The sequence below is a fragment of the Trachemys scripta genome, chromosome 10 (assembly GCF_013100865.1).
Source record: "Trachemys scripta elegans isolate TJP31775 chromosome 10, CAS_Tse_1.0, whole genome shotgun sequence".
Classification (NCBI taxonomy): Eukaryota; Metazoa; Chordata; order Testudines; family Emydidae; genus Trachemys; species Trachemys scripta.
The window spans coordinates 79,364,401-79,391,048 of NC_048307.1; the positions used below are offsets into that span (position 1 = coordinate 79,364,401).

At 46.0% G+C, this 26,648-nt stretch overlaps 1 protein-coding gene across 3 annotated transcripts in view; it reads right to left on the reverse strand.

Moving 5' to 3' along the window:
* Nucleotides 1–26,648, reverse strand: part of IGDCC4 (immunoglobulin superfamily DCC subclass member 4) — a 166,138-nt gene that overhangs the window by 43,340 nt on the left and 96,150 nt on the right. For all 3 annotated transcript variants that reach the window (XM_034783590.1, XM_034783592.1, XM_034783591.1), the window contains 5 exons: nucleotides 10,820–10,957; nucleotides 6,149–6,304; nucleotides 5,241–5,651; nucleotides 2,971–3,135; nucleotides 819–956 (listed from right to left, as the gene is read on the reverse strand). In XM_034783590.1, coding sequence (XP_034639481.1) covers nucleotides 819–956; nucleotides 2,971–3,135; nucleotides 5,241–5,651; nucleotides 6,149–6,304; nucleotides 10,820–10,957 — 1,008 coding nt within the window. The remainder of the gene's footprint in view (nucleotides 1–818; nucleotides 957–2,970; nucleotides 3,136–5,240; nucleotides 5,652–6,148; nucleotides 6,305–10,819; nucleotides 10,958–26,648) is intronic.

Here is a 26,648-nt window from a genome sequence, read left to right on the forward strand (position 1 = left end):
AACATTTCAACCGCTTCCCATTGACTCGCTGGGTTGGCTGCAACCGCTTTTAGGCACTGAGACTAAAACCAAGAACCAGGCGTCACGGTGCAGAACAGAAACACAGCTCAAACCCATGGGAATGTGACCCTTTGTCACATTTTCAATCCCCTCCTTACATCCTGGCGGTGAGCAGCTGCAGAGCGAGGAATGCTTTAGGGCTGGGAAGCCGGCACTGATGAGAAAGTGCCCGTGTCCCCATTGAAGGGTTAGTATACTGGCTAACAATAGAAATAAAACCAGATCAAGCCGAAAACTGGCAAATGGGGTTATATAGGCTTGCCAGGATACCGGTTTTATTTCGACACAATGATCTGATTTTTTCCAATTCATCGATTGCTCTTCCCCACCTACCCCTATGATCATTAAACACAAAGCACCAGCAACAGCCAGAAGTTGTTACCCTCTGGTGGTTGTTTGCTGGCCTGTATGAAATGCAATCCTCGGTCCAGTTCCCATGTGGCCATAGGCCGACAGGGCGAAATCCACAGCGGGCAAGTGCAATGGCAGAGCTCAGCCCAGGGGGGCCAGGTACAGAGTGGGCTCTGGGGAGTGAATTCTTGTCTAACCCTTTCAGGAGAGGTTTGAGGCACATCAGTGGGGCAGTTTGCAGTGCTGGTCTCTATGCTGCACGTCTCCTATGGATAAACAGAGGCCTCTGGTCCCAAAGGTTTCCAGCCCGGCACCTTCTGTCAGCATTAACCACACACACAATACGTTTCTGAGAACTGCAATAATGCACCAACCTCTACTTCTCACTGAGCCCATTTCCTCCTCACCTTCCTTGAGGGTGCAGTAATCAATTTTATATTTCGTTATCTTCCCATTGCTCAGCTCCGGAGGGAGAGGCAGCCACGTCACTCTGATGTCGGCCGGGGTCATACTCGACAGAGACAGCTGAGGAGCAGCGCTGGGAACTGGGACAGAAGCAACGAACAAATGAGACGTCTCCTCAGCCCAAAACCAAGAGCAACAAGTTGCTTCGACAAGAGGCGCAACTGGGGATTAGCTCCACTTGGGAGCACGTATGTCTGAACCATGGGGCTTCAGAGGTTCAGGGATTGGCTTGGGATTGCCCGAGCTGACCCACTCCTCTGGGCAGGTGAACCTTGGGTGCCTTCAGTCCTGAAAGTATTGTCCCTGCAGAGCATACAATCACAACTGCTGGTGGCTGCTGACACTCCATGCCCTTTGTTGTGTCTCACATACTTAATGCCTGTGGTTGGACCACAACGGCTTCCACTTCTGTCTTTGCCCCACTAGCATTTCAATGTTTCATTACCTGTTTGCTTCCAGAATTTAAACACAGATATCCTCAGGACACTCAGAAATGCTCCCTGTTCCACTAAGGATTTGGTAGTTTACTTTAGACAGGCCTATCTGCTTTCAGATTTTTGCCATGGAAACAGAGAGATTTAATGCCACGGGGGATGGCTCAAGGATCTAAGCATCAGGTTTGAAAAACAAGTTTCCCTAGAACCAGAGATTTGTATTCCGGGCAGCTGTTCAGACCTCCGAGGCAGAGTGTGACAGGGAATACACCCCACGCCAGCCCTGACGGGGTTATGGTGGCTCAGAAGGGGCCAATTAATCTTCTACTGCACCGGGGGGAGAGTCAGGATTGATTGAAAAAGTCTAACTGAAGATGAAGATCAGCTGGGCAGGACCAGGCTGGACTTGTATAAGCCAGGAAGTGGAGAGCAGCAGGGGACTGCAGGGAGAGAGTCTGCAGTCACTCTCTGGAAACCCAGGGGGAGCAAATGCCCTGGGATCCTGTCCCAGACGGAAGGGGTTCGCCCAGGAGAGGTGTGGGGAAGAAAGCCTGTGGAAGGCAAAGCAGGAAGAAGCCCAGGGACAGAGCAGTGAGAGTTGAGACTGTGTAGACCTTGGATGCTGATGATAGGGTCGCTGGGCGGTAACCCGGAGTAGTGGGCGGGCTCAGGTTTCCTTAGCAGCCACTGGGGAAGTGGCACAGACTGGTAATTGGCACGGAAGACTGGGACAGCGTATGGACAGTTGGTCCAAAGGGACTTTGGGACCCCAGAGGGGGAAGACTATAAAGTGACCCATCTGGAGGGCTGAGTCATGAAGAGCGAGCGCTGTGAAGTACGGGAGGGGAGACAGCAGCATCTGAGTGACTGATGGAAAGGGGCACTAGACTAGACTATACGAGACATGATCCCCAGACCAGCCACAAGGGGGCACCGCCAGCAGTGACTGTACCCCATTACACAGATACACAGAGATCATGCAGTTTACCAAGTGGGTGAATTTCAGATTAAACTTTACAAGTCATGTATGGACATTACAGATCCCATAACAGAAGGGGTTTGCCTAGTAAGTGGCCAAAATTTCCCTTTAATGTCCTACAGCATGTTATGGGCTAGCTGGCCAGCGCCCCTGTGCGGCTGCATTTTGGCAGTGATCTGTATATACGGTTCAAGAAACGCTTTGGAACACTTGGAATGAAAGGTGATATAAATGCAAAATATAATCTTTTAATAGACTTGCCTGCAGGCCTGACCCCAAGCCGCTGGCTGTGATTGGGAGTCTTTCCATTTGCTTCAGTGGGCTTTGGATCAAGTCCACATGGAGCAAAATCACTGTTACCTAAATAAAAATCCAGACCAGCTGAATGCAGATCAAGTAATGGTGCCTGTGTGTCAACTGCACCAGGATCAGAAGACAGCAGGATAATATCTAATGCCTGTTGCTGCCCATGCAGATCACTGTTCCCCACTCTCTGAAAAAAAAAACCGCATAAATAAATATCCAGACGCAACAGGCCACATTCACAACGCGTCTGGATTTCTGCAAACTGACACCATTCTCCGTAGGGTGTTTTGTGATGTTTCCATTTGCGAAGCGTAACAATTACTTGATCGTTTGAGAATACTTTCAGACACACCCGTGCACGTCTACTCAACGCACCGTCCTCCAGTGTCCGCACGATAATGGAAGAGGATGTCCGACTGGCTCCTAGCTGGGAGTACGCAACCATGTAGAAAACATAATTGGTATTGGGTTCCAGGTCTTTCACTTGAAGCTCAGTGGTATCATTATTGACAGCAAATTGGTATTCCACATTATCAGTTCCTAGAGACAAGGCAAAAACCCATCATCGGTACAACGAGCAAGACACCCATCAAGTCCAAAATCAGCTCTTCCACAAAGCCTACAAACTGTAGCCTTCCCTCTTTGAAATCACTATGGCTTACCCCTTGTCCTCCCTCTGTCACCTTCCTCCGTCATGTTCCGGCAAATCTTAACTTAGGCATTGAACTCTTCGGGCAGGACGTTAGATGCCTACGTGTGAACATTTTAGCCCAAGTTAAGCACCTAAATCCGTCCTAAGGCACCTAAATAAGCAGCCTGATTTTCATGTGAGTTCTTGCTTCCCACCGACATCCGCAGACGTGGGAGATTCTCAGCTAAATTCTCTGACAGTCAGACCCCGGATTCAGATTGTATATGTCGACGCCTAGCTTTAGGGACCCAAGTTTGACTGTTTTAGTCACTGTCATTGCCCCTTGGCACCAAGCGTTTTTCTGGTGTTTTGTACATTCACTAATCATAATTAAGGCTACGATTTAGTCAGAATCTGTGACTTCCGCGACGTCCGTGACTTCAGGCTGCAGTGGTCGGAAGCTGCAGGGTTCCCCGCTGCCCGTGGGGGCAGGGAACTGTGGGGTACTGCCGCAGAAGGCGGTGGATTACCTTGCAGCTCCCGTCCGCCACAGGCGGCAGGGGAACCCCTCAGCTCCCATCTGCCACGGGTGGTGGGGGAAACCCCGAGCTCCCAGTCGCCCCGAGTGGCAAGGAACCCCTGGAGCTGCTGGTGGTGGGGGAACCCCAAAGCTCCTGGCCGCCTCAGAGGAACCCCTGAGCTCCTGGCTGCCCCAGGGGGCAGGGAACCCCTGGAGCTGCCGGTGGGGGTGGGGGGGAACCCTGAGCTCCAGGCCGTGGCAGGCCCCTGGAGCTGTGGGAGGCGGGGACACCCAACAGCTCCTGACCCTCTGGGGGCCCCCGCTGCCCTTGAACTGCAGGTGGCTCCTAGCTACCCTGCTTCAGGCAGTGTGGGGACCTGCAGATCCCCATTTTGTCAGGGATATTTTTAGTCAAAGTCACGGACAGGTCACGGCTTCCGTTAATTTTTCTTTTTTGCCCGTGACCTGTCCGTGACTTTGACTATAAATATCCGTGACAAAATCTTAGCCTTAATCATAATAAATGTACATAAAATTAAAAGGACAGCAGTGTCAGAATGGAATAAAGACTAACAGAAAAGTTTTCAGCAATGCCTACATCAACGGGATTTAAACTCCTGAATCTCCGAGGGTAAAATTTTCAGAAGTGTCCGAGTGAGTTCACTATAGATGTTCACCTACTCTTCTTTCAGTTTTTCACAGCCAGCCAGAGGACAGAACAGTGATTTGGAAGGTAGGAAACTACTCAGTCTGGCTGGGATCCCAGATTAGAATCCCAGCATGGTTATTTCTTCATTACATCTGTGGGATTCACCAGGGCCTGTTTCAAACATGCATTCCCCAGAGATGCTCAAGGTCAAATTTTCATCCCAAGCTTCCACTTTTGCACGGCCATTTCCAGTCATGCAACTGATTGCATCACAAAAGTGGCCTCTTGCATGCACAGAATGGGGAGATGGGCACCCAACTGCCCAATATGCATGTGCCAAACTGGTAGGTGCAATGAACTGCACGTGCAAAAGTGGGTAAGCAGAGCCAGAGGTGGTCTTAAGGCTCCAAATCCTTAGCGCCATCCCATTAATAGAACAACAGCCTTAACAAGCGTGTGGGGGGGGGGGGGGCAGCTCTGCCATACAAACTGAGCTTCCAAAAAATCCTAGGGTAAGGTGCTCTGAAACCCCGTTGCCTCACTAGATTTCTCTGACTCTAGTGGGGAGAAGTCAATAGTATGAGCGGCAGGTTCTCTGAAGAGGCACTGCAAACACCACAGTACTGCCGCCTGAACAGTCAGGCTAAGCCCACCCAGTTTGATTACACCCCATCTGACAGGATAAGAACACGTGAACAGCCGCTCCTGTCTGGGCAAGATGTAGTTAAAAAATGAATAATGACGCACAAGCCCACAAAGGGGGACATGCAGCGCGTGGATTCGTGTTCTCACCGCTATTTTACGGTGGTGACAACAACCCAACTACGCAAACCGCGAGCACCTACCCAGGGCCTTCTGATAATGCAGGGAAAAGCCAATGATCTGCTCGCTGTTGTACTCTGGACGCTCCCAGGACACTAAGACGGTGGTGCTAGACAGGGAGACGGCGGACACCTTCTTGGGAGCACTCGGCAAGCCCTCCCGCACAATGACCGAGAGCTTGGCTGTGGCACATGCCATCCCCAGCCTGTTCTCCGCCACACACTGGTAATAGCCGGCATCCTCCAGCCCGATCTGGTTGATCACCAGGCTGCCGCTGCTCTGAATTTTCACCCGGCCATTGGACAGGATGGGCTCTCCGTTCTTCAGCCAGTGGATGATGGGGGCGGGCTCCCCTTCTGCTTTGCAGACAAACCTGGCCGTGCTAGCGCGGGTGCGGGAAATAGTTTCGGGAGACTGGGAGATGCTGGGAGGTGCTGAAAGAAAAGCAGAGAAATGAAGGTAAAAAAAGAAAAAGCCAAGGCAAGTCATTTCCTCCCAAGCCACATGATGTCTGAAACAGCTCCAGGTACACGGGAGGGTTTGCCAGGCAAACTCTTGAAGCTTAATTTAGACTAGCCCCAAAAAATCTGTATCAACTCGCTCCCTGTCCCTAGGCTGTTCTCCACAACGGCTTCCATAATACTGGAAGTTAGTTGCTGATACTGATTTTCACAAGGGAACTCTGCAAAAAGAAAAAAAAAATGCTTCAGTAAGTAAAAAAACTGAAATGGTAATAATGCCATCGAGAACGATTCCACGCTCGGATTGAATACTTGGGTCCTGATGGCTTTCTTCTAATTACGTTCCCCTCTTAGACACAGCGAGGGAGCTGTGAGCATCACTTCTGGGGGAGCCTCTGGCTGTGGTTTTAGGGGAAAAGCAATTATCCGGAGCGGTGTTTACATCTGAAATGTTTATTCTGTCAACTCACCAAGGACGCTGAGCTCAGCCGCAGCTGTAACAAACTGCCTGGTCTGGGGTTTGTTCGCCCGGCAGACGTACGTGCCAGAGTGATGGGGCTGGGCCCGAGGAATTAGGAGGTTGGTCCGGCCTAACACAATCACGTCCGTGGAAATAGGCTTCCCATCTGCGGAGCACAAAAACACACACCAGGGGTGTAACGCCTACATTAGGGATCCCGGCGAGATACCAGGGGTTCCAGATTTTAACTAATAACCATCATGAAAAGTTCAATTCCTAGCTCTGCCTCTGTACATGACCTTGAGCAAGTCAGCTGGTCTCTTTGGGCCTCAGTTTCCCATCTGTAAAATGGGGATAAATGGCACTTTTTTTCTCACCCATTCTTTATCCGTCTTGACTATTTAGGCGGGAAGCAATTTGAGATAAGGACAATCTCTTACTACATGTCTGTACAGCACCAAGCACAAAATAGTACTGATCTGACTATACTTGAGGTACTACTGTAATATGACTAATAATAAAATGGCTTCTATTCCCATCTCTGCCACTGACTTCCCATGTGTATAGCCTCGGTCAAATCACTTAATCACTCTGTGCCTCAGTTTTCTCCTTTGGATAATGTAGATAGTATTACTTCCCTGCTTCTCCCAATGGTTGTCAAGAGTCTTCATTGTTTGTGTGGTGCTCGGACGCCTGGACAATGTGCGCCCCGGAAATACCTTTAAGTAAATAAATGAAATAGCTGACCTCCGGAAACTAGGGGCAGTTTTTAATTGGGCAATTCAGCTGGATAACTGAAGGAGAACAGAGGAAAATGGGGAAGCCACTTCTAGCTCTATAACTTTTAATTAACTTAATTTACTTCCTAATGCAGAACCAACAGGAAGAATAATGCTGCATCCAAGCAATTTTTTAATGGTCTCTAAATTAAATTAAAAATTAAATGCCCCAAACTTCATTAACCTAGAGCTAAGGTTGGCCAGCTAAGCCTCGTGTCTTTCCAGAATATGGAGAGTAGCTAACGTAAACCTCTGAAAACCAGGAAATATACCAATATCACCCCCGCAAAACAACCTTAACAGTGCCCTCTTTGTGCTAAGCCCCAGCACGTCAGTAATGCTCATGCTAGCACTCTACACTCATAGATGCTACAGAACAATTTCAGATCAACCTTAACTGTAGCAGAGCACGTGTTCTGATACAATGAAAGTCAAAGTTGTTCTGCTGCTGAGCAATGGGTGGCATCTTTCAGGTGCAGAGCTGTGGTGCGGATTTAATCCCGTAGTTAATGCGTACACCAACGCTCCCCAAGAAGAACCTATATTGCGCTGGCAAGGAGTAGCGGCTGAGAAGAAGAGATAGCCCATGCTTATCATTTTCACCATTGGGTTTCTCCTAGGGATGGACTCAGACTAGTTCTCATCCTGATCCAAACTGATCCCAAGCTTGGATCTGGGTTTAATCCATTATAGCCAAGAAGTTGTGACTTGGAGCCAAACATCCCCTATGCTCCGGGGCGTCTGGCTTCAGATCATATCTAAGGCTGACATGTGAAGAAGATAATTGCTTTATTACATGCCTACTGGACCAGGTTGAGGGATGGAATCCAGCGTGTATTTGTCTGCTAAAAACCCCACAAGCACATTTTGTTTTACAAAGAGCCAGAGCGCTGAATCACCATTAACTGAAGAGATTTTTTCCTGTCCGGCTCCTGGAAGCTGTACTGAACTGGCTCACAACACGGAGGATGCAATGAATTTGCCAAACCCGCTAATAAATTTTTATGTACCTGCTCTGGTTACTGACCTGTAACATATTAGCCAGTTTGATTACATGGGAATTTACTGGCCTGGGTTTTGAAACCTAACCCTGTCGTGAACAGCAAAGGCTGAATTTTCCACATGAGCCTTTAACTTGGAACCGACAAAGATTTGTCAGATCAGCGACATTTGAAGACTTCTGGTCTGTTTCTTGCTGTGGCTAGGACACGGCCATGCACAGCACTGTCACTTTGAAAGCAGGGTAGATCCAGGGACTCTACAGTTCTCCTGGCATGAGAAATTTCAGCAAAGAAAGAGAGTTCTTGGAGAAAGTGATAAATGGCTTTGGGGCCCGATCCTGGGGGGTGATGAGGAACCTCCGCTTCCCCCTGAAAGCCCAGGGAGTTGCATTTGCCCCTTGCCTGGTTTTGCTGGAGGACTTCTCGGGGCCTCAGAAGGGGCGTATGAGAAAAGGGCATGAGCCCAGTTTCCGTTCCTTCTCCAAACACCTTTAATTGTAACGTCACTGCTGCAAAGCTCCAGGAGCAATATTGGGTCAGAGACCCAGCAGTTCCGCAGAACACAGAGCGGAGAGCAAAGGGGTGAGGGGGACGCTGATCCAGGGCTGGCCAGGAGTCAAAATGGCCTGGGAGTAATTTAAAGCAACCCTTGGCTTCTCTGCCACGCAGGCCACCCTCACCGCTCCTGCCCCTGCTGCCACCTTGCCTCCTTCTTGCTCCCAATAGACCTCAGAGGGAGCCGGTGGCCTGGAGCCAGCGACATTGACTCTACGTGACCCAAGCGTCCCCTCCTTTGGGGAATCCCCAGCCTGCTCTGTGTCAGGGTTTCAGCAAAGCAAGGGGACTTTGGGCCAGATTGAGTTTGTGGGTGAATTTGCTTGCGGGAGGAGAGGCTTCTCTGGGCGCTTGTAAATCCAACCTGCCAGCTACCAGGCTGAGCTAGACGGGGCAGAGGGGGCTCATGCACTCATGCCTGATTTATTATTTTAGAGCTTTGTTTTAGGTTTCAAAACTAACCCACCGGCTTCCAATGCACGGTGCGGAACTATGCCGTTCGCCTCCTCTCCCCCGCACAAGAGCCGTGGTGGCTTTCGACCCTGGCACTGCTGCTAACATCTTTGCTACTTCTGCAACTTCTCATCCTGACAAGCAAGAACACACCAGCTGGAAACTCTGCCATTCCCCCCACCCTCCAAAGACACTGCCTTTCCTGGCTCCACAGCCCACTGCTGGCTGCATTCAGTCAAGGCTGGAGACAAGCTTCCTGCCTTCAGGGTACACAGATGCATCCTCCTCCGAGTGGTGGCTTGCTCCAAGGAGCAAGAGCTACTCACCTAGCACCGTCGATGTGGAACACAGCTGTGAGCAAAGTCTACACACCCTCACATTTACTGCCCGGTCTGCGGATGGGCCCACCATTCAGTACCCAGGCGTTCAATTCAGGAACGCAACGGCAGGCACATTTTGCACATGTGCCTGAACACAAGTGACTTGAAAACATGACCCCAGATGGAACTGACGATACCAACCGTGGCAGAGTTTGAACTGGTAACCTACACTTGAAACCCTCAACGTGACAGGACTTTACTCATCCAGAGTCTCTCAGCCCTGCTTTTTACTGCCATTTTGGAACCAAATCTGTTTTAATAACCACTTGAAGACTGATGAGGCCCCATCAGCTCATCCATGCTAAGCCAAGGACATTCAGACCGAAAAACCGAGGACACGGAACAAACATTTAAAAACCAAAGCTTGAAAGAAAATGCGCCACCCATTTAATTAAAAAAAATAATAATACCCAAACTCTCACTGTGCTAATTGACTCTGATTACAAATACTCTGGGCACTCACCGCTCTCGATGTAGCAATGAATAAATTATGTAGCATGGGAAAGATGGGTATTGCTAATTATGTCTTAAGAACACGGGATGAAATGCAAGCTTCCAGCTTTGCCTCAATGATTAATCCTTCCTGGTTTTATTCCCCACACTGAGACCTGCAAGCTTCTTTTTTTTTTTTTCTTTTTTTTTTTTTTTTGTGGGGGGGGGGGGGATATGAAATATTAGCACATCCAAAAACATTGCCATTAACGAAGAGCCACTGGAGCGGGCAAGTTACAGCTAAAGACTGATTTGATTAAATGGTTATGAGGGCGAGGAAAGAGGCTTATGTCATAACATAGATTTTTGAAAACTCTTTCAATATGTTTTTGATAAGCGGTTCCTGGGCTGAGAACCCACATGGCAAGTTTCAAGGTTTAATCGCTCATGTGAAACATCTGACACAATCTCAGTGATGGTTACGCCAGCCCTACTTCTGATTTAGGCTGATCAGGAAAGTCAGTCTGGCTCGTTTATAGGCACTTAATGATATCTTTACTCTTTCTCAGACCTTCATTATCTTGACCATAAGAGGATTTACTTTTGAAAACAAGGCCCCTTAAATGACTAAAGAATCTTTATCACATTTTATAATCCTGCAAGATAACAAAAGTTATTTTTACAAAGCAACAGCAGATGTGTTAGAATTCCCACTAACCTTTCTGAACCGCTACAAAAGAAGTGTCATCAACCTGACCCTTATACGGTGACCTTCAATGCTCTGGCTCATACAATACTGCCATGACTAATTTAGATCAAAAGGCATCAAGTAACCAGAATTTCATATATTTTACAGATCAAACAACTATAAAATAAGTTGCATGCTTTGTAACATTTTAGATTCAATTAGTAATCCCAGCTCAGAAAGGACACTCCAGATCACTGCGTACACAGCCCCATATGGTTGTTAGCAATTTAAAAAGCGCCCTCTCTTCCACAGCACTTTCCCTTTTAATAGATTTTAAAAATAAAGTGTCCATAGACTCCTCTCAACATCAAAAGAATAATTATCTTCATTTACCCTGTCGTATCCAAGAGACAAATGGGGTGGGATCTGCAGAGGCCATGCACTCCATGACTGCACTCTCTCCAACTACCACCGTGGTGTTCTCTGGAGCAGCAACAATCGCGACATCTCGAGTCGCTGCTGGTTGGGAACCTAATACACCCAGAAAAAAATAAAAGAGGGATAAAAGAAACTCTTTAAAGAAGTGTTGTCCACATTCCATTTATATTAAAAGCCAGCAAATTCCTTACCTCCATTTCAAGAACAAACCAACACAGAAAACAGACTTTTCTTCCTCACTGTTTACACAGTTTGCTACATTTTTTGCAGTTCACTCAACTGGTCTGGTCAATTTCACCTTTGTTTCTGGTTACGTTCACTTCCTGGTTCTCCAATCAGAGTGCCATGTGGTTGGGTTTGGAATGGACACGCAAGACTTCAGGGGAATGAGTTTCTATTTCAGATCCACATTTCTGTTCAAGTCAAGCCCTGAACCACAAGCCCACAGCCAAACATTGTGGGACTTTGAGAAAGTGTAGAACCTGATCTAGAGTCCTGCTCCGATCCTGCAATCAGATCCATGTGAGTGAAAGTGGATGCATGCCTGGAGCCCCACTGAAATTCTGCACCAACCCCAGGTCCCATCCACATAGCTCCAATAAAAGGAGCAGGCACTTTGTGGTTCAGAACCTCTACAATGGACCAAACCAGAACCCCAGATCTGAACGTGTCCATACTTAGAGGAATTCCAATGCAAAGTGTGATCTGAAATCTACATCTTAGGTCCATCTAATTTCTCATCACATTAAATCTGGTAAGCAGCCCTCACCGCTATTATTTTTGTCTTCAGAACAAAAGTTCAATTTAATTACTTAAAATTGTAAAATCTGAGACTCATTCTAGTTGACAGCGTCCCTTTAACCAGCATAAAGGGCCAGATTTTCAAGGGGCTTTGAGCCCAGCTGCAAATGCTGTGTGCACAAAATGAGTGGCCAAATTCCACAATGTTGAAGCTGGCAAAGTTTTGCGCTGAACTGTGGTCGGGAAAGGGTTTTCTAAGGATTCCTAGGAAGCTACCGAATAAAATACTAGAAATCCTTGGTTTGTGTTCACATTTATTACTTCACCCATTAATAGCTGAATCCTGTCTGTAAGCAGAAAGGTGGATTTCTTTGTTTTTAATATGGAAACGTTGTCACAGACATTCTGATAACCAGCTGCTAGGTTTTAAAGTCAACCACTGAGAGATCAGTTCTCTGCACACCACACCTTCTTCATCTTTGTGCACAAAGAACAAGTCAAAATATATATATTACATACAACACACAGAGGTTATAGATGTATGTATAGATAATCCAAAGTGTTTATGCATTCACATAGGGCAGTGGTTCCCAAACTGAGGTACGTGAACCCCTGGGTGTTTGCGAAATGTTACAGGGGGTTTTCGGGGGAAAATTCCCTAATGGCGACAGAGCTGTCCCTCGGGACCCTGGGCAGCATGGGGCCAGCAGTCCGGAGCCCCTGGACTTCCAAGAGCTAAGCAGATCAAAGCAAGCATCTCTATCACACTGAGGAGATTTAAACTTCAAGACTCCTTATAAGAAATGGAAAGAGAGGTGGATATTGTTTGCTTTTTTCAAAATTAAATAGGCAGCTCGTATTGTTTTTAAAATTATTATGAAGAACAAGTTTAAGCTTTGTTGTAACGTGCCTTGTTTGCCTGGACTGCTCAAGACCTGAATGCTTGTGTAAGAGGAACTCTTTGAGTTGGCTTCTTAAATAACTTCATGCTGTTTCACATCTGATACTTCTTGATGAAACATAGGAGCCTTGTCTTATAACTGGCTTATTCAAAGCGATACAAGCTACAAAAGTGAGAGTTTGGAAGAGTGTTGCCATTTTCATAATGGAATAAAAATGCTGTAACGATAAATAATATTTAATAATAAATAGTGTGTAATAAACATATCATAAAAACAAATTTTATATTTTCAAGATCGCTGCTTTTATCATTTATACTCAGGTAAAGGAGAAAATCCCGGGAAATATTCATTTTTAGGAGGGGGTTCGCAAGTCTTGACATTTTAGTGAGCGGGGTTCACAGGTTGTTAAAGTTTGGGAACCACTGCCATCGGGAAATATATCTATATCCAGTTTGTATACGTATCGCACAACTTCTGGACACTCAAGAGTGGTCTTTTTTTGTTTGACGTGAACCTTCTGACTCTCTCAGCCAAGTTTATAAGAAGAGGTTACGGAAACAGGAAATGTCTTTGCCAAAACTAGAATTTTTTATCAGTTGACAGCAGCTTTGACACTAGGAATCCTATTTTCTCTGCAGCTAATGAAAGAGATTCACTGCCTTCTGAAGGATGCTGTTGTTTTCTTCGCCAGGTGGAGATCTGCAGTGCTGCACAATACAAGTAATTACAACCTCCCTTAAGGTTGCTCTAGGTGCTCTCGTTCCTGACAAAGAATATTGTGTGCCTTCAAGGACGCTGTCAGTCTTTTAGACCCTGCTTGCTGAAGTTACCAAAAGGTCCGCGTCATTTTCACTGGGAGGTACAGGCAGCCCTTTGGTGTCCATACAAGAGGGAATGCTTCATTGTCAGCCTGGTGTATTGCAAAATGCATACAGTAATATCAGTACTGAGCTCTTAGATGCAGCATTTTTAATCCTCAGATCTCAAAGCACTTCATAAAGATGGGTAAGTATTCTCTCTACTTCACCTCCACCCTGCCCTCCTCAATTTCTTCTTCAGCAGAGGACAAGGTGGAAGGAGAAGAAAAGTAAGAAAGCTAATATACCATGGAGTAAGATTAATGGAAGAATTCCTGGTTCCTAATCCAGCTGCAGCAACTTCCGTCTGGCAATAAAACTGCATCCTTCCAGAAGCCAGACCCACCCATGATTGTCAGTGAAAAGGGGCCATGCAACCACTTTCAGGGTAAAGGGATGGGGTGATTTATCTGATGAACCATGGGTGAAATTGTGCCCTCAATGAAGTCAAAGGAAGTTTCGCTCTGGACTCCAACAGGGTCAGGATCTACCCCAAAGCGTCTTGACTCTGTAAGTTACTGGTTTTGATCCCAATGCGTCACCACTTTAGAAACAAACCAGCAAACAAAGCCACATACAGCATGAGGTTAGAGTCTGCACCTGCCTAATGTGAGCTAAAATAAGGGGAATTGAATCTTATGCTTTAAGGGGTAAACTGATCAGGTGGGGGGACAGGAAGGAACTGCAGAAAGACACGTGCACCCAGCATGCTCTCCAGCTCTCCTACATGTTCAGCACTACAGAGTTGCCCAGCTGTATTAGTAGGGTGAGAGGGTTGTTTAACTCCGAAATATCAAACATTGGTCACGACCAGAGGTAGAACAATGGATTTGCTGGACAAGTAAATTTATCTGGTATGGCAATGCATGTGTTTCTAAGGATTAACTGTGGCATTGTCTACATGGTAAATAAGGGGTAGATATGCGCGCCAGTCCCAGGATATTAGAGAGACAAGGTAGGTGAGGTAATATCTTTTATTGGACCAACATCTGTTGGTGAAAGAGACCACTCCCCAACAGAAATTGGTCCAATAAAAGATCTTACCTCACCCACTTTGTCTCTCTAATAAGGGGCAGAAGCAGTTCCATGGCTCCTCTGAAGGCATAACATTCCCCCAACAATTTCACTCCGAGTCAGTAAAATACCTTAATGTTCCCAGTTCCTTGGCACGGGTGCAGAAAGTCACAACTTTGCCGACAGCCTTGCGCCGGAAGCTGTTTTCAGCACAGAAATTCTAATTCTCAGACCAAGACATGACACAGGACATTAGAAACAGAGCATCAACTAAGGTGCAGGTAGTAGAGCAAAACACAAACTAGGGATGCAGCGTTAGGATATTCCCACTTGGATTTCTCGGTCTTCCTGGGCGGCAGCTAGCATTGGGGCTAGATTGTCTCACACATCCGAGTTTACCCTCTTTGCTGGGATCCAACGGTATCAAGTGATTCTAACCCCTCTCCCTTTGGTCTAATTAGAATCTCTTCATTCACATGAAGTCATCAATATTAGCAGGAAAAAAGTGTGTATTTACAGCTTACAAACCAACATGGCCCTCTATCTTATACTGGTGCCCATCACCATGGTATCTAAGTGTCTAGTTAACCTCCCCCTACTGTTGGTTGACATCAACTCCAAGGTTAGCAAGGAAACAGATTCTTATGCGCAAGTAAACACATAATCTAGAAATGAAACGAATTATGTTAGTGCAAAGTAGCAGGATTATCAACAAGGAAGTTTGGGATTAGGAAATGTAACCCACTGACATGTCTGTTTCAAACTAACCTAGAAGCTTTTCCTGCAGTGTTAAAGAGTGGAGACCCAGAAACACAGGAAGCTCCTGCGGTCTTCTGCCAACAAGGCACCTATGAAACCCACTCCATGCACCATGCTGTGAACTGAATGTGGGTTTTTTACTGGAGTTGGGTCCAACCCCCCAAAGTTTAGATCTGGATCCAAATTTTGCTGAAGTCCCAAGTGTATCTGAATGAAGACCTCTTCCTTAGAATAATGCAAACATGCTCTAAAAGAGGACTGGGGAAAATCCCTGAGTCAGGACCCTGTGCAGAAAAAGACCCGTAGCCAGCATTTGTCCACCAGATGGAAGCAGAGATACAAAGAAGCAGGCTGTGGACTTTTACCCTGGGCAACATTTATATTGGACATTCTTAAGATTTAACCTCCAAACTTTCCAAATACCCAAGCACAGTCGCAACAAAGTTCAGAGAAAAAGTAGGTATTTCAGCCAGGTCTGAGCACATATCATCACTTTACACAATGGAACTATTACATTAGAAGGAGTGACTGATGGAAAAAGGCGCATCTGTGATCTGGTTTCATGCTTATAAATACACTGGGAGCTGAACAGGATTGAATTGCTACATTCAATTACATTCATTCAGGCCAGGCCAGGCCTATGACATAAAAGGTTACAAACACCATTGGCTTACAGCCAAAGGTACGATCACACTATAGCAAAATTCAAGGGATACTCGAATTAGCATGCTGACGGGGCTACCGTGGATGGCAAAAGACATTCTATTCCCCGCGGTACATATTGGGCCAAATATTGATTTCAGTGGAGTTACGCCAGCCAAAAGTCTGGCCCACTGTTTAAATATTAAGGGGGTGATTCTCTACCCTGAAGTCACTGGAGTTACCCAAGCAGAGAAGTAGTGAGAGGGGAATCAGGCGCTGAAGACCCACACTCGCTCCATTACGGAGACACGTGTTAGAAAACATCAGCAATAAGTGAGAGAGAGGCGCTGCCTGTCACTCAGAAACAAGCCCTCGGTTTGCTGATTGTAACCCACGTGTGACACCACTTAATTGCAGTTGTGTTAGGCCATGGATTTCCTTGACATACTCAGGAGGTGTTTACTATAAAAATGCACGTAGAGAGTTAAAAAGACCCATGTCAGCTGAAGTACCAGATAAATGCAACTGTATTCTGAATAGCGTCTTTCATCAACACTACAGCTCCAGGTCAGCAAAGCAGGGAAGTCCATGAGTCACGCTCTCTCGGTTCAGCAAAGCAGCTGATCGCACTGCCTTGAATGGGGCTTTGCTGAACAGGGAGAGAGTGTTACTCACGGACAGGAGTGCGGTGCTGAATTGGGGCCTATATCCCTAAAATGCTTTAAAGAGTGAAATAACACAGCTCCCAAGGAGAAACGGTGGAGAGTGGCGCTTTTGTGGGAGAGCAGGGGAGGGAGGAGAGGGAAATTTTCAATCCAGATTTGAAATGAAATGCTCAAGTGATAAGACACAGGGGGTTTCTCCCGCTGCAGATTAGAAAGCTTCTGCACCAGGTATGGGCATATTACACAGAGGGCGAGAAGGCTGGCTCTAAATGAGCCAAGGGAGTGGAAGGAGGGAAGTCTCAACAAGTCCACCAGGGGGTTGGAAAACACGAGGGCAATTTTGAGATGGAACCAGAAAGAAACCGGGGGCAGGGGAGACAGTGGAGGACATGGGTGTTGGGTCACTGCACTTTAAACATGTAAGTAGATCTACACCCGCTGGGGTAGCTGGTGCACACATAGTTAGGCGTCTGTGCATACACACAGGGTGACATTTGCTCTGGCTTTGTGCAGGGATCGGGGAATTGTTATTATTTATTTGTATTACCGTCGCAGCCTCTAGTCATGGAGTTCCCCAGTCCACCCGCTGCATCCAACATACCTGTGAGCTGCGAGAGCATCCGCTTTCGCTCTGCACCCCTCACTGGGACTGCCGGACCTTTGGTGCAAGGCACTAGCACAGCCCACGGGCCTGCTCTAGGCCTGCCCTCAAATCCCCTTGTGCAGTGTTCTGTTTAAGGCCGGCAGCACAGATGGGGTATGGACCTATGGACCTATTCAGCCCCTTCTTCATGGGGCATATGCAGCACAAAAGGCACCCCCCAGCCTGCTATACAGGGTTAACTAGGCATGAAGTTGGCCATTCAGGAGCTAGGCTGGGTATTTCCAAGTAGAATCCAGTGATAAAGCAGAACCCCGCTCCTCTCTGCTCGGGCCAATGAGCACCCGCCCAGATGGGAGCGCTTTGCTCACTGCCCATAGCCTGGGACAAAGCTGCTGCCATCACAGACTTTAATGGGCACTTCTCTTTTTCTGCCTGATTTAAGACTTTCCTCGAAGCCACTGCAGCGCGGTGCCAGAATCACCAACCAACTCCAGAGTGGGCCTGAAATGCCGGGATTTTAACGCTTCGATCAGCCACGCCTCACGGCAGCTACTCCATCTCTTCCTTCTGCAGACCCCATGCATCGCTTCAGAACAGAACATGGGAAGGCACTTTGAAAGCGATTTGCTTAATCGGACGAGCACCAATTTCTAGCAAAAAGCTTTGCCAGACTTTTCTGGGTGCTCCTGGTGTCCCCTGGGGTTACAATTTGGGGGTGAGGGGTTCATGCTTTTTGGGGGGTTTTCCTGTAAAATGGATCCTCGTGCCTCACAACCTCCTAAAGGGTTTTACAACTTGACTCAATTTTGGGGTCTTTTACCATTGGATCAGAGAGCCCAGCCACCGCGGCTAGCGGTTGCGATAGAAACAGCTCAGTCCTCATCCCTAGAGTTCTGCATCCAGAGCAGCTCAGCTTGTGTATCCCAGCTGCCAAATTATGCCAGAGTTTGAAGTCCTATTGGAAAAGGGAGGCCAGGGGTGAGCACAGAGCCCCCAGCAGTTCTATGCCAGACGGCCAAACAAAACACCTTTCCTATCAAAGCCACAGTGCCAATGGCACCAAGAGGCGTGATGTTCTGACTCATACACTTCATAAAACCTAATACACTAACAGCAGTGAACACCAACCTCCAAGAATGATCTGAGTCTGGAAAACATGCCTTGTAATAGGAGACTAAAGAAGCTCAATCAATTTAGTCTAGTCAAACAGACTCTAGGAGTGATCTGGGGAAATTATAGACCCGTAAGCCTTACATCTTTACCTGCCAAACTGGTTGAAACAATAAAATAAAAACAGAATAACTAAATAACTGGAAGATCATCATCTGATAGAGTCTGATCACCACGGATTCTGCAAAGGAAAATCATGTCTCTCTAAATCGCTTAAAATTCTTTGAATGTGTCAATAAAGTTGTGGATGAAGGAGAACCAGCTGACCTAATTTATTTAGATTCCCAAAAGGATTCTGACCAGATTGCGCACAAGAAACTACTAAAGACGCTGAACAGTCACGGGGTGAGAGGTGAGCTTTGTCGTGGCTGAGAGACAGAAAGCAAAGAGCGGGATTAAATGGTAAAAGGTTAACAGCAAGCATTCTCAAGGACTTGTGTTGTTTAATACATTTATTAATGACCCGCAAAGGGGGGTGAGCAGAGAAGAGCAAAATTTGCAGATGACACAAGGTTATTTAGGCTAGTCTGGACTAGAGAGAGGCATGAGGAACTTCAGAGGGACCTAACCAAATTAGGCGAATGGGCAACACGATGGTAAATGAAAGGTAATGTTGACAAATGCCAAGTAATACACATTGGAGGGGAAGTTAGAACTCCTCATACAGCTCTCAATTAACTGTATCAACTCAAGAAAGGACCTGGGCATCAGAGCTTCATGAAAACCTCGATCAAAAAGCTAACAAGATGTTTGGATGCGAAAGGAATAGGATGGTGAATAATATAAAGAATGGACGGCCTCGCTGATCAGCCTTTTCCCCCTCCCTCCCGCCCGTCGCAATCAGCTGTTTCGCAGCATGCAGGAGGCGGGGGAGGAGCGAGGACATGGCATGCTTGGGGGAGGGAGAGGGAAAAGGCGGGGCAGGGGTGTAGCATTTAGGGAAGGGAGTAGGGGCGGGGCCTGGTACAAAGCTGAGGGTCGAGCACCCCCCGGCACAATGAAAAGTCAGCACCGGTGAAGGTGGGAAATTCAAAACAAGTAAAAGGAAATACTTTTCCACACAACATCTAATGTGATTGCAGAACAAGTCACTGCAGCCAAGAATTTAGCGAGATTCAGAGAAGGGTTGGATATGAAGAATAGCCACAATTATCATAATTAAGGATACAATTCTGGAAGGTTCTGCATGGCTTAAAGCGATCTCTAACTATTAAAGACCAGGATGAGACTAAAGGGGAGAAGGGTGTTTCAGATTATTCCACATTTGCTGCTGTAGGGTTCTTACACCCTCCTCTGAATCATTTGGTACAGTCCCGGTCTTTGTAATCTCTCCTCGTATGGAAGCCCTTCTCTGTACCGTCTCCAATTCTAATAAATCTTTTTTGAGATAGGATGACCAGAATTTCAGATAGTATTCAAGATATGGGGGTGCCATGGATTTATATAGAGGCATTATGATATTTTCTTATTATCTATCCCTTTCCTAATGGCTTCTAACATTCTGTTAGGTTGTTGTTTTTTATTGGTGTTGTACATTGAGTAGATGTTATCAGAGAACTATCTACAATGACTCTAAGATCTCTTTCTTGAGTGGTAACAGCCAATTTAGACCCCATCATTTTGTATGTATAGTTAGGATTATGTTTTCCAATGTGCATTACTTTGCACTAATCAACTTTGAATTGCAACTGCCATTTTGTTGCCCAGTCACCTGGTTTACTGAGATCCCTTTGTAGCTCTTCACGGTCTGCTTTGGATTTAACTGTTTTGAGTAATTTTTTATCTGCAAATATTGCCACATCGCTGTTCATCCCCTTTTTCCAGATCATTTATGAATATGTTGAACACACAAGTCCCCGATCCTTGGGGAACCCCACTATTTAACTCTCTCTATTGTGAAAACTGACCATGTATTCCTATCCTTTGTTTCCTATCTTTTAACCAGTTATTGATCCATGAGAAGACCTTCATTCTTATCCCATGACAGCTTACTGTGCCTAACAGCCTTTGGTGTGGGACCTTGTCAAAGGCTTTCTGAAGTCTAAGTGCACTATATCCACTGGATCACTTTGTCCACATGCTTGTTGACTCCCTCAAAGAAACCTAATAGATTTTCCTTTACAAAAGTGTGTTAATTCTTCCCAACATATTGTGCTCACCTAGGTGTCTGATAATTCAGTTCTTTACTATAGTTTCAACCAATTTGTCTGGTACTGAAGTTAGGCTTATTGGCCTGTAATTGCCAGGATCACCTCTGGAGCCTTCAGTCATGTGGTACAGAGCCTGATTTAAACAATAGGTACATATCACGGTTAGTATTTCTGTAATTTCATATTTGAGTTCCTTCAGAACTCTTGGGTGAATACCATGTGGTCCTGATGACTTATCACGGTTTAATTTTTCAGTTTGTTCCAAAACTTCCTCTATTGACACTTCAATGTGGGACAGTACCTTAGATTGCCACCGACAAAGAATGACTCAGGTATAGGAATCTCCCTCACATCCTCTTCAGTGAAGACCAATGCAAAGAATTTATTTAGCTTCTCCACAACAATTTTGTCTTCTTTGAGTGCTCCTGTAGCACCTTGATCATCCAATGGCCCCTCTGATTGTCATTCTTCTTACTTCTGATGTACTTAAAAAAATTTTTACTGTTAGTTTTTGTATGTTTTACTAGTTGCTCCTCCATTATTATTGTAGTATAGAGTAAGCGGTGAAAAGTGAATGAGATTTTTTTAAAATCATCCAAGTCTTTGGTGAAAGTGCTCCCAGGCATCAGAAAAATGGTCCCCGTTTCCAATCAGAAGAGTAATCAAGTAAATATTGGAGAAAATATCAAACCCAAACCTGAGATCCAAACATTATTATAATTATTTGTATTACTATAGCACTTAGGAGCTCCAGTCATGAACCAGGACCCCATTGTGCTAGGTGCAGTACGAACACAAAACAAAGACTCCCTGTCCCAAAGATCTTACAATCTAATTATAAGATAAGAGACAACAGACGGTTACAGACAGACAGGGGAGTACAAGGAAACCTTAAGACATCTTCTCACCGTGCAGTGGCAGTCAAAAAAGCGAACAGAATGTTGGGAATCATTAAGAAAGGGATAGATAAGAAGACAGAAAATATCATATTGCCTCCATATAAATCCATGGTACGCCCATATCTTGAATACTGCATGCAGACAGGGTCGCCCCATCTCAAAAAAGATATATAGGAATAAGAAAAGGGAACAAAAACGATCTGGGGTATGGAATGGCTTCCATATGAGGAGAGAGTAATAAGATTGGGACTTTTCAGCTTGGAAAAGAGACGACTAAGGGGGGATATGATTGGTGTAGAAAAAGTAAATAAGGAAGTGTTATTTATTCCTTCTCATAACACAAGGACTTGGGGTCACCAAATGAAATTAATAGGCAGCAGGTTTAAAACAAACAAAGGGAAGTATTTTTTCACACAACGCAGAGTCAGTCTGTGGAACTCTTTGCCAGAGGATGTTGTGAAGGTCAAGACTATAATACGGTTCAAAAAAGAACTAGATAAGTTCATGGAGGATAGGTCCATCCATGGCTATTAGTCAGGATGGACAGGGATGATGTCCCTAGCCTCTGTTTGCCAGAAGCTGGGAATGGGTGACCGGGGATGGATCACTTGATGATTCCCTGTTCTGTTCATCCCCTCTGAGGCACCTGACGTTGGCCGTTGTCGGAAGACAGGATACTGGGCTAGATGGACCTTTGGTCTGACCCAGTATGGCCGCTCTTATGTTCTTATGTCATCATGACTGACAGTGGTCTCCGCGCACCAGCTACCTAACCATTGTCAGGTTTTTTGAAGGCATCACAGCAAAGGCGAGTTTTAAACAGGGATTTGAAGGAGGACAATGAGGTGGCTTTGAGGATGTTGAAACGGAGTGCCTCCCAGCATGCGGGGCAGCATGGGAAAAAGCATGCAGTTGCTTGTTTGAAAATTTAACAAAGGGGCAATCTCAAAACTTTGAGACAGATTTATTAAAACAGGCCCAAACGGCAAGCAAAAAGTTATCCTTTTCTGTTGTTGCTAGTGCGCATCATCAGCTAAAAATACTCCAAATGCAACGGGGGGGAATGTTATTTGCTCAGCTCATTTCCGATGGTCACTTTCAGTGACTAGGAGACTTCTTCCAGAGATGGAATTGACACATCGCCCCTAGATTCCATAAACGCTCTGCATCAGCTAAGACACTATAGGTTAAACATGACTCGACCCCGTCAGCTCTCACATGTCAACAGTTTGGTGCCTGATTGCCGGATATCTCGGTATCTCAATCTTCTTTTCCATGAACTTTCTCACCCTCTGCGGAGGAGGAGTCTGAAATCTAATTCATCCTTATAGATCTCCTCTGGGAACAGATTCTAGCACCTAGCAGCTGTTCAATTGAGAAAGTCAGTGCTACCGCTCCTGTTATTCTGCAGCTAATAAAGAGGCAAATTATCCATTGCAAAGCATGCCCCTTCAGAAACACAGGCATTGTGCTTGCAAAAAACTTTCCCCTACCCCCACTCCCCTCAACTCAGGGGCCATACGGATTGTGCAGCGGGGAAGATGATGACAACAAAGGAAGAGAAGTAACGTCCCACAAAGCTGCCTTTCCCGTCTGGCTAGATCCTCTTGTGGCGCTATCTATGAATTGTTCTTGTGGATGCTGCCCACCTGGGAAGGACTGGAGAGCAAAGAGGTTTGGGGTGATTAGATTCTAAGATCTCTGGAGCAGGATGTTTGCACACCACCTATGTACTCAAAGTGTGTCATGAACAGTTCTGGGACAATCTACATAATAAGAGACTCCAAAACGGTGTCACAAGCATTTCTGGATTTATAGCAGTGCTCATCAGAACACAGAGAGAGCGTGCACACAGTGCATACAAGGAAACACAAACACCAAGTGGCCCAGAGATAAGCTGGTCCCAGAACGAAGCCAGGTCAACATTTTCAAGTGACTAGTGATTCGGGGTGTCCCACTTGAGACATCTGAAATTCAGGCCCTTTCCGATGGTCTCAAACTGGGCACTTTGAAGTTAGGCTCCTAAAACCACTCGTCCCTCTTCAAAGTTCAAGCCTGGTATTCTGCCCACAACCATGGCAGTCAGGCAAAAGCATTAGAGCCTCTGAAACATGAGCTTCGGTATCTGCATATAGCAATAAATCTCTGCAGAGCACAGCGCTAAATGAGACATATCCTGAGCTGACGTAGATCAGCACAGTCCCACTGACATCAATGGGACAACACTGATTTATACCAGCTCAGGAACACTGGCCCAGTGTTAGGTTTTGCAAAACAATGTCAGCAAGTTTGTAGTTTCTGCTACAACCGTCCCAGGTCCAGAGCAGAATCTTCCTGTACCTCTAGAGTGGGGTGATTCTGGATAAAAAAGTTCCGGTTTGGTCCTCTTTTTCCCTCTCCATTCACCAAAGTGCTTGAGCATGTGCCTTCTTTTAGGCATTGAGAACTACTTACATGCACAGAGTTAGGCACACGCTTAAACGACTTGGTGAATTAGAACCTCTAACGCTACATAGCATCAAAAGCTCAAAACAAAAACAAAATCTGGCCCTGACCACTGTTGGGGACAGGACCCTTGGCTACACAGACCAGACCTCATCAGAGCAATGGCAATGCCCATGTTCCTCGCTTCCTTCGTGGAGACGTTCGTGTCTTTTTCTTTTTTAGGCCGCAGTGGAGCAGTCAGGTCAGTGCACAAGGTAGGCATAAAGGATATTTTTGAACGTGGAGATGCTTTTCTCTCTGCTTTGACTACACCGAGGATGCTGCATTAGCCAGCCTTGGTCTCTTCTGCCCACCTACATACATGAGCTTTAATATTGTGTCTTTTATACTGTATACACTTTGCACTGCTTTGCAGACAGTTAGTGCAGTGATTCTCTGGGCAAGACAACAGGTAAGAAAATATCTTTTAGCTTATAACTCTTTGGAACGCTGTGTCTTTCCATATATCAAGTCTGTGCTAGGGTAATGTGAATATTATTATTAATAAAATAGTACTAAGTATTTAAAGCAATGATAAATATAGAATGGGAAACAAAAGCACGAGAAGTTAAATGATTTTCCTATTACCAGTGAAGGTATCCAGATTAGACCCCAAGAGTTTTCACCTCCTGCGCTCAAATCATTGCCCTCAAATAAAATAGCTGGAAGTCTAGACCACCGGAAAAAATATCCCCAAGTCACTAACAAATAAAAATCCACTCTAGTTTTTAAAAAGCAGCCGCTCTCCTGCATGCATAACAGCTGGTACAAATGTTACCACTTCATGTAGACATATATAAGTGCCTGATTTATGAGCAAAGTCGAGTACTTAGATACCAAAGTGGCAGGATAAAATGGCACCTTCAAAAGAAACCCACAAAAAAAGGCTCATTCAAGGCCCTTTCAAAGTGAGGATCAAAGAGTGTATGTAGAGTGCGTGTGTGCACACACACACGCAGGGTAAATGTCACAAAAGACTTTCCAAGTATTTCTATCGAGAGTGTTACACTGGTTAAGCATGATTGCTGGGAGCAGTTCTGGGCAACGTCTGTCCAACTGGCTTGAGATGAACAGTCTGTAAAATAGTTTTCCCTTGTCTGTGCTCTGGAGTTGAGACTCTGGGAAGCCAGTGGAGCCTAATCCCAGTGAAAGAAGAGGCCACCAGACAGTTCTGTTTCACTCCTCTCAACTTCCTTACACAGCCAACATGGATTTCTGCTCAGAAATTAAACCCTTTAATGTACCGATTCACCTAGGAAGTCAACATTCTAAACGATGTGTTCCCAAAAGCCCAGTGAGAGACCAAGCCATGGCATTCTTCCAGGAACTGATTTGTGGATTTATTTATTTTTTTTTTTTAGAAGCCTTGAGGCCTGCAGGGCACAGAGCTGTATTTACAGGCAGTCTTAAGGTCTGCTGCTAATCAGTCAGGATGCACTTTGCCCACCATTCAGCCTCCTGTAAAGCTGTCAACAATGGCTCGCTGTTTCCCTACACACGTTTAGAACTGTTCTTCATTAAGCCAAAAGGGAGCAGAGCCAACCAGACTGCACTATGGATGCCCCTTTATTCACTGATAAACATTAAGAATTGCTCAAACTTTAGCCAGCCAAGCTTAGCAGGGCATATTCATGATTTTCCAGCAGACTCCACTCTGCAGAACGACTATGTAAAGATGGCACCTTCTTATAAAGAGACTTGTGGCTCTTTTGTTGTTCTACTGGAGGCCCTACTTATCAGCCAATGATTTAGGGATTCCAGGTTTAGGAATGTCAAATCCTATTGGATATCCTTCTAAACAGGAAGGGACTTGCAGGCATAAGGGGTGGAGGCAAGGGTTGAAAGGGGAAGAGTTGGGGGTATGCACAAGAGCCAGTAGGGCTGAAAGGGGCAGGGCAAGGGTTGCAAGGGGGAGTGGGGTTATGTTGGGGAGAGGCCAAGGTCCAGAGTGGAAAGGGTCTGGGGATATGAAGGGAAGGACTCAGATGGGCTGAGACATCATCATCAGAGAGTATAAGGCCAGATCATCAAGTCTGACCTCTTGTAGCTCTCAGATCACCAACCCCACTCAATACCCGCAAACTAACCCACCAACCGAAATTAGACCAAAGTACTACAGCCCACAGGAGACTAGACTATTGCGTGCCACAGACACAAAGCAGGCAGGACCAAGGTGCACCAATGCCCGAGGCCCCTGCAGTGGCACGGAGCAACCTTGATCAGTTTTGATAAGGACAAGCCCCTTCCCTTCTGCCAGCTTCTTATCTATCCATTTCTCTTGATTTCACAGGTCATGTGGCGAACAGACTACACTGATGGCAAGTTGTTCAGGGTAGGGTAAGCTTTCCAGTCGGACCTGCACAACGGCAAGAAAACACTGGAGAAAACCTCGGGGTCTCTGAGATAGGGATTCCCACTGCAGTTCGCTGTGCAATGCCCTTCTCTCATCCTAAAACAGCAGTCCAGCCAGCGTATGCTAGTGATGCTTGAGCGATGGACCAACAAGCCCTCAAAGGGCTCCTTCAAACGAGAATTGTTGGAGAACCTAATTCTACAGAAGTTACTGAGAAAGCGGGGGGAGGTCTAAAAAAGGAGAAGATCCGCAAAAGGATCTTTCTGTATGTGGTCCACAGAATGGGACCGCTATATTATGCGGTCCAGATCAGTATCTTTAACCTGGTTTATGCAAAAGGAATTCCAGTCTTATTACCACGCAATCTATACGATACAGCTGTTCTCCTGAACGCCTCCACTCGGCATTGACCCATACGAACCTTCATTGTACTCATCCTATTACACTCACTTCCTGCAGTCAGAACTTGGCAGATGGCGTTACCATGAGATGAATGGTATGTACAAGAGTCACTAGACTTTAAATCAGTCACGGGCCAGTGTCG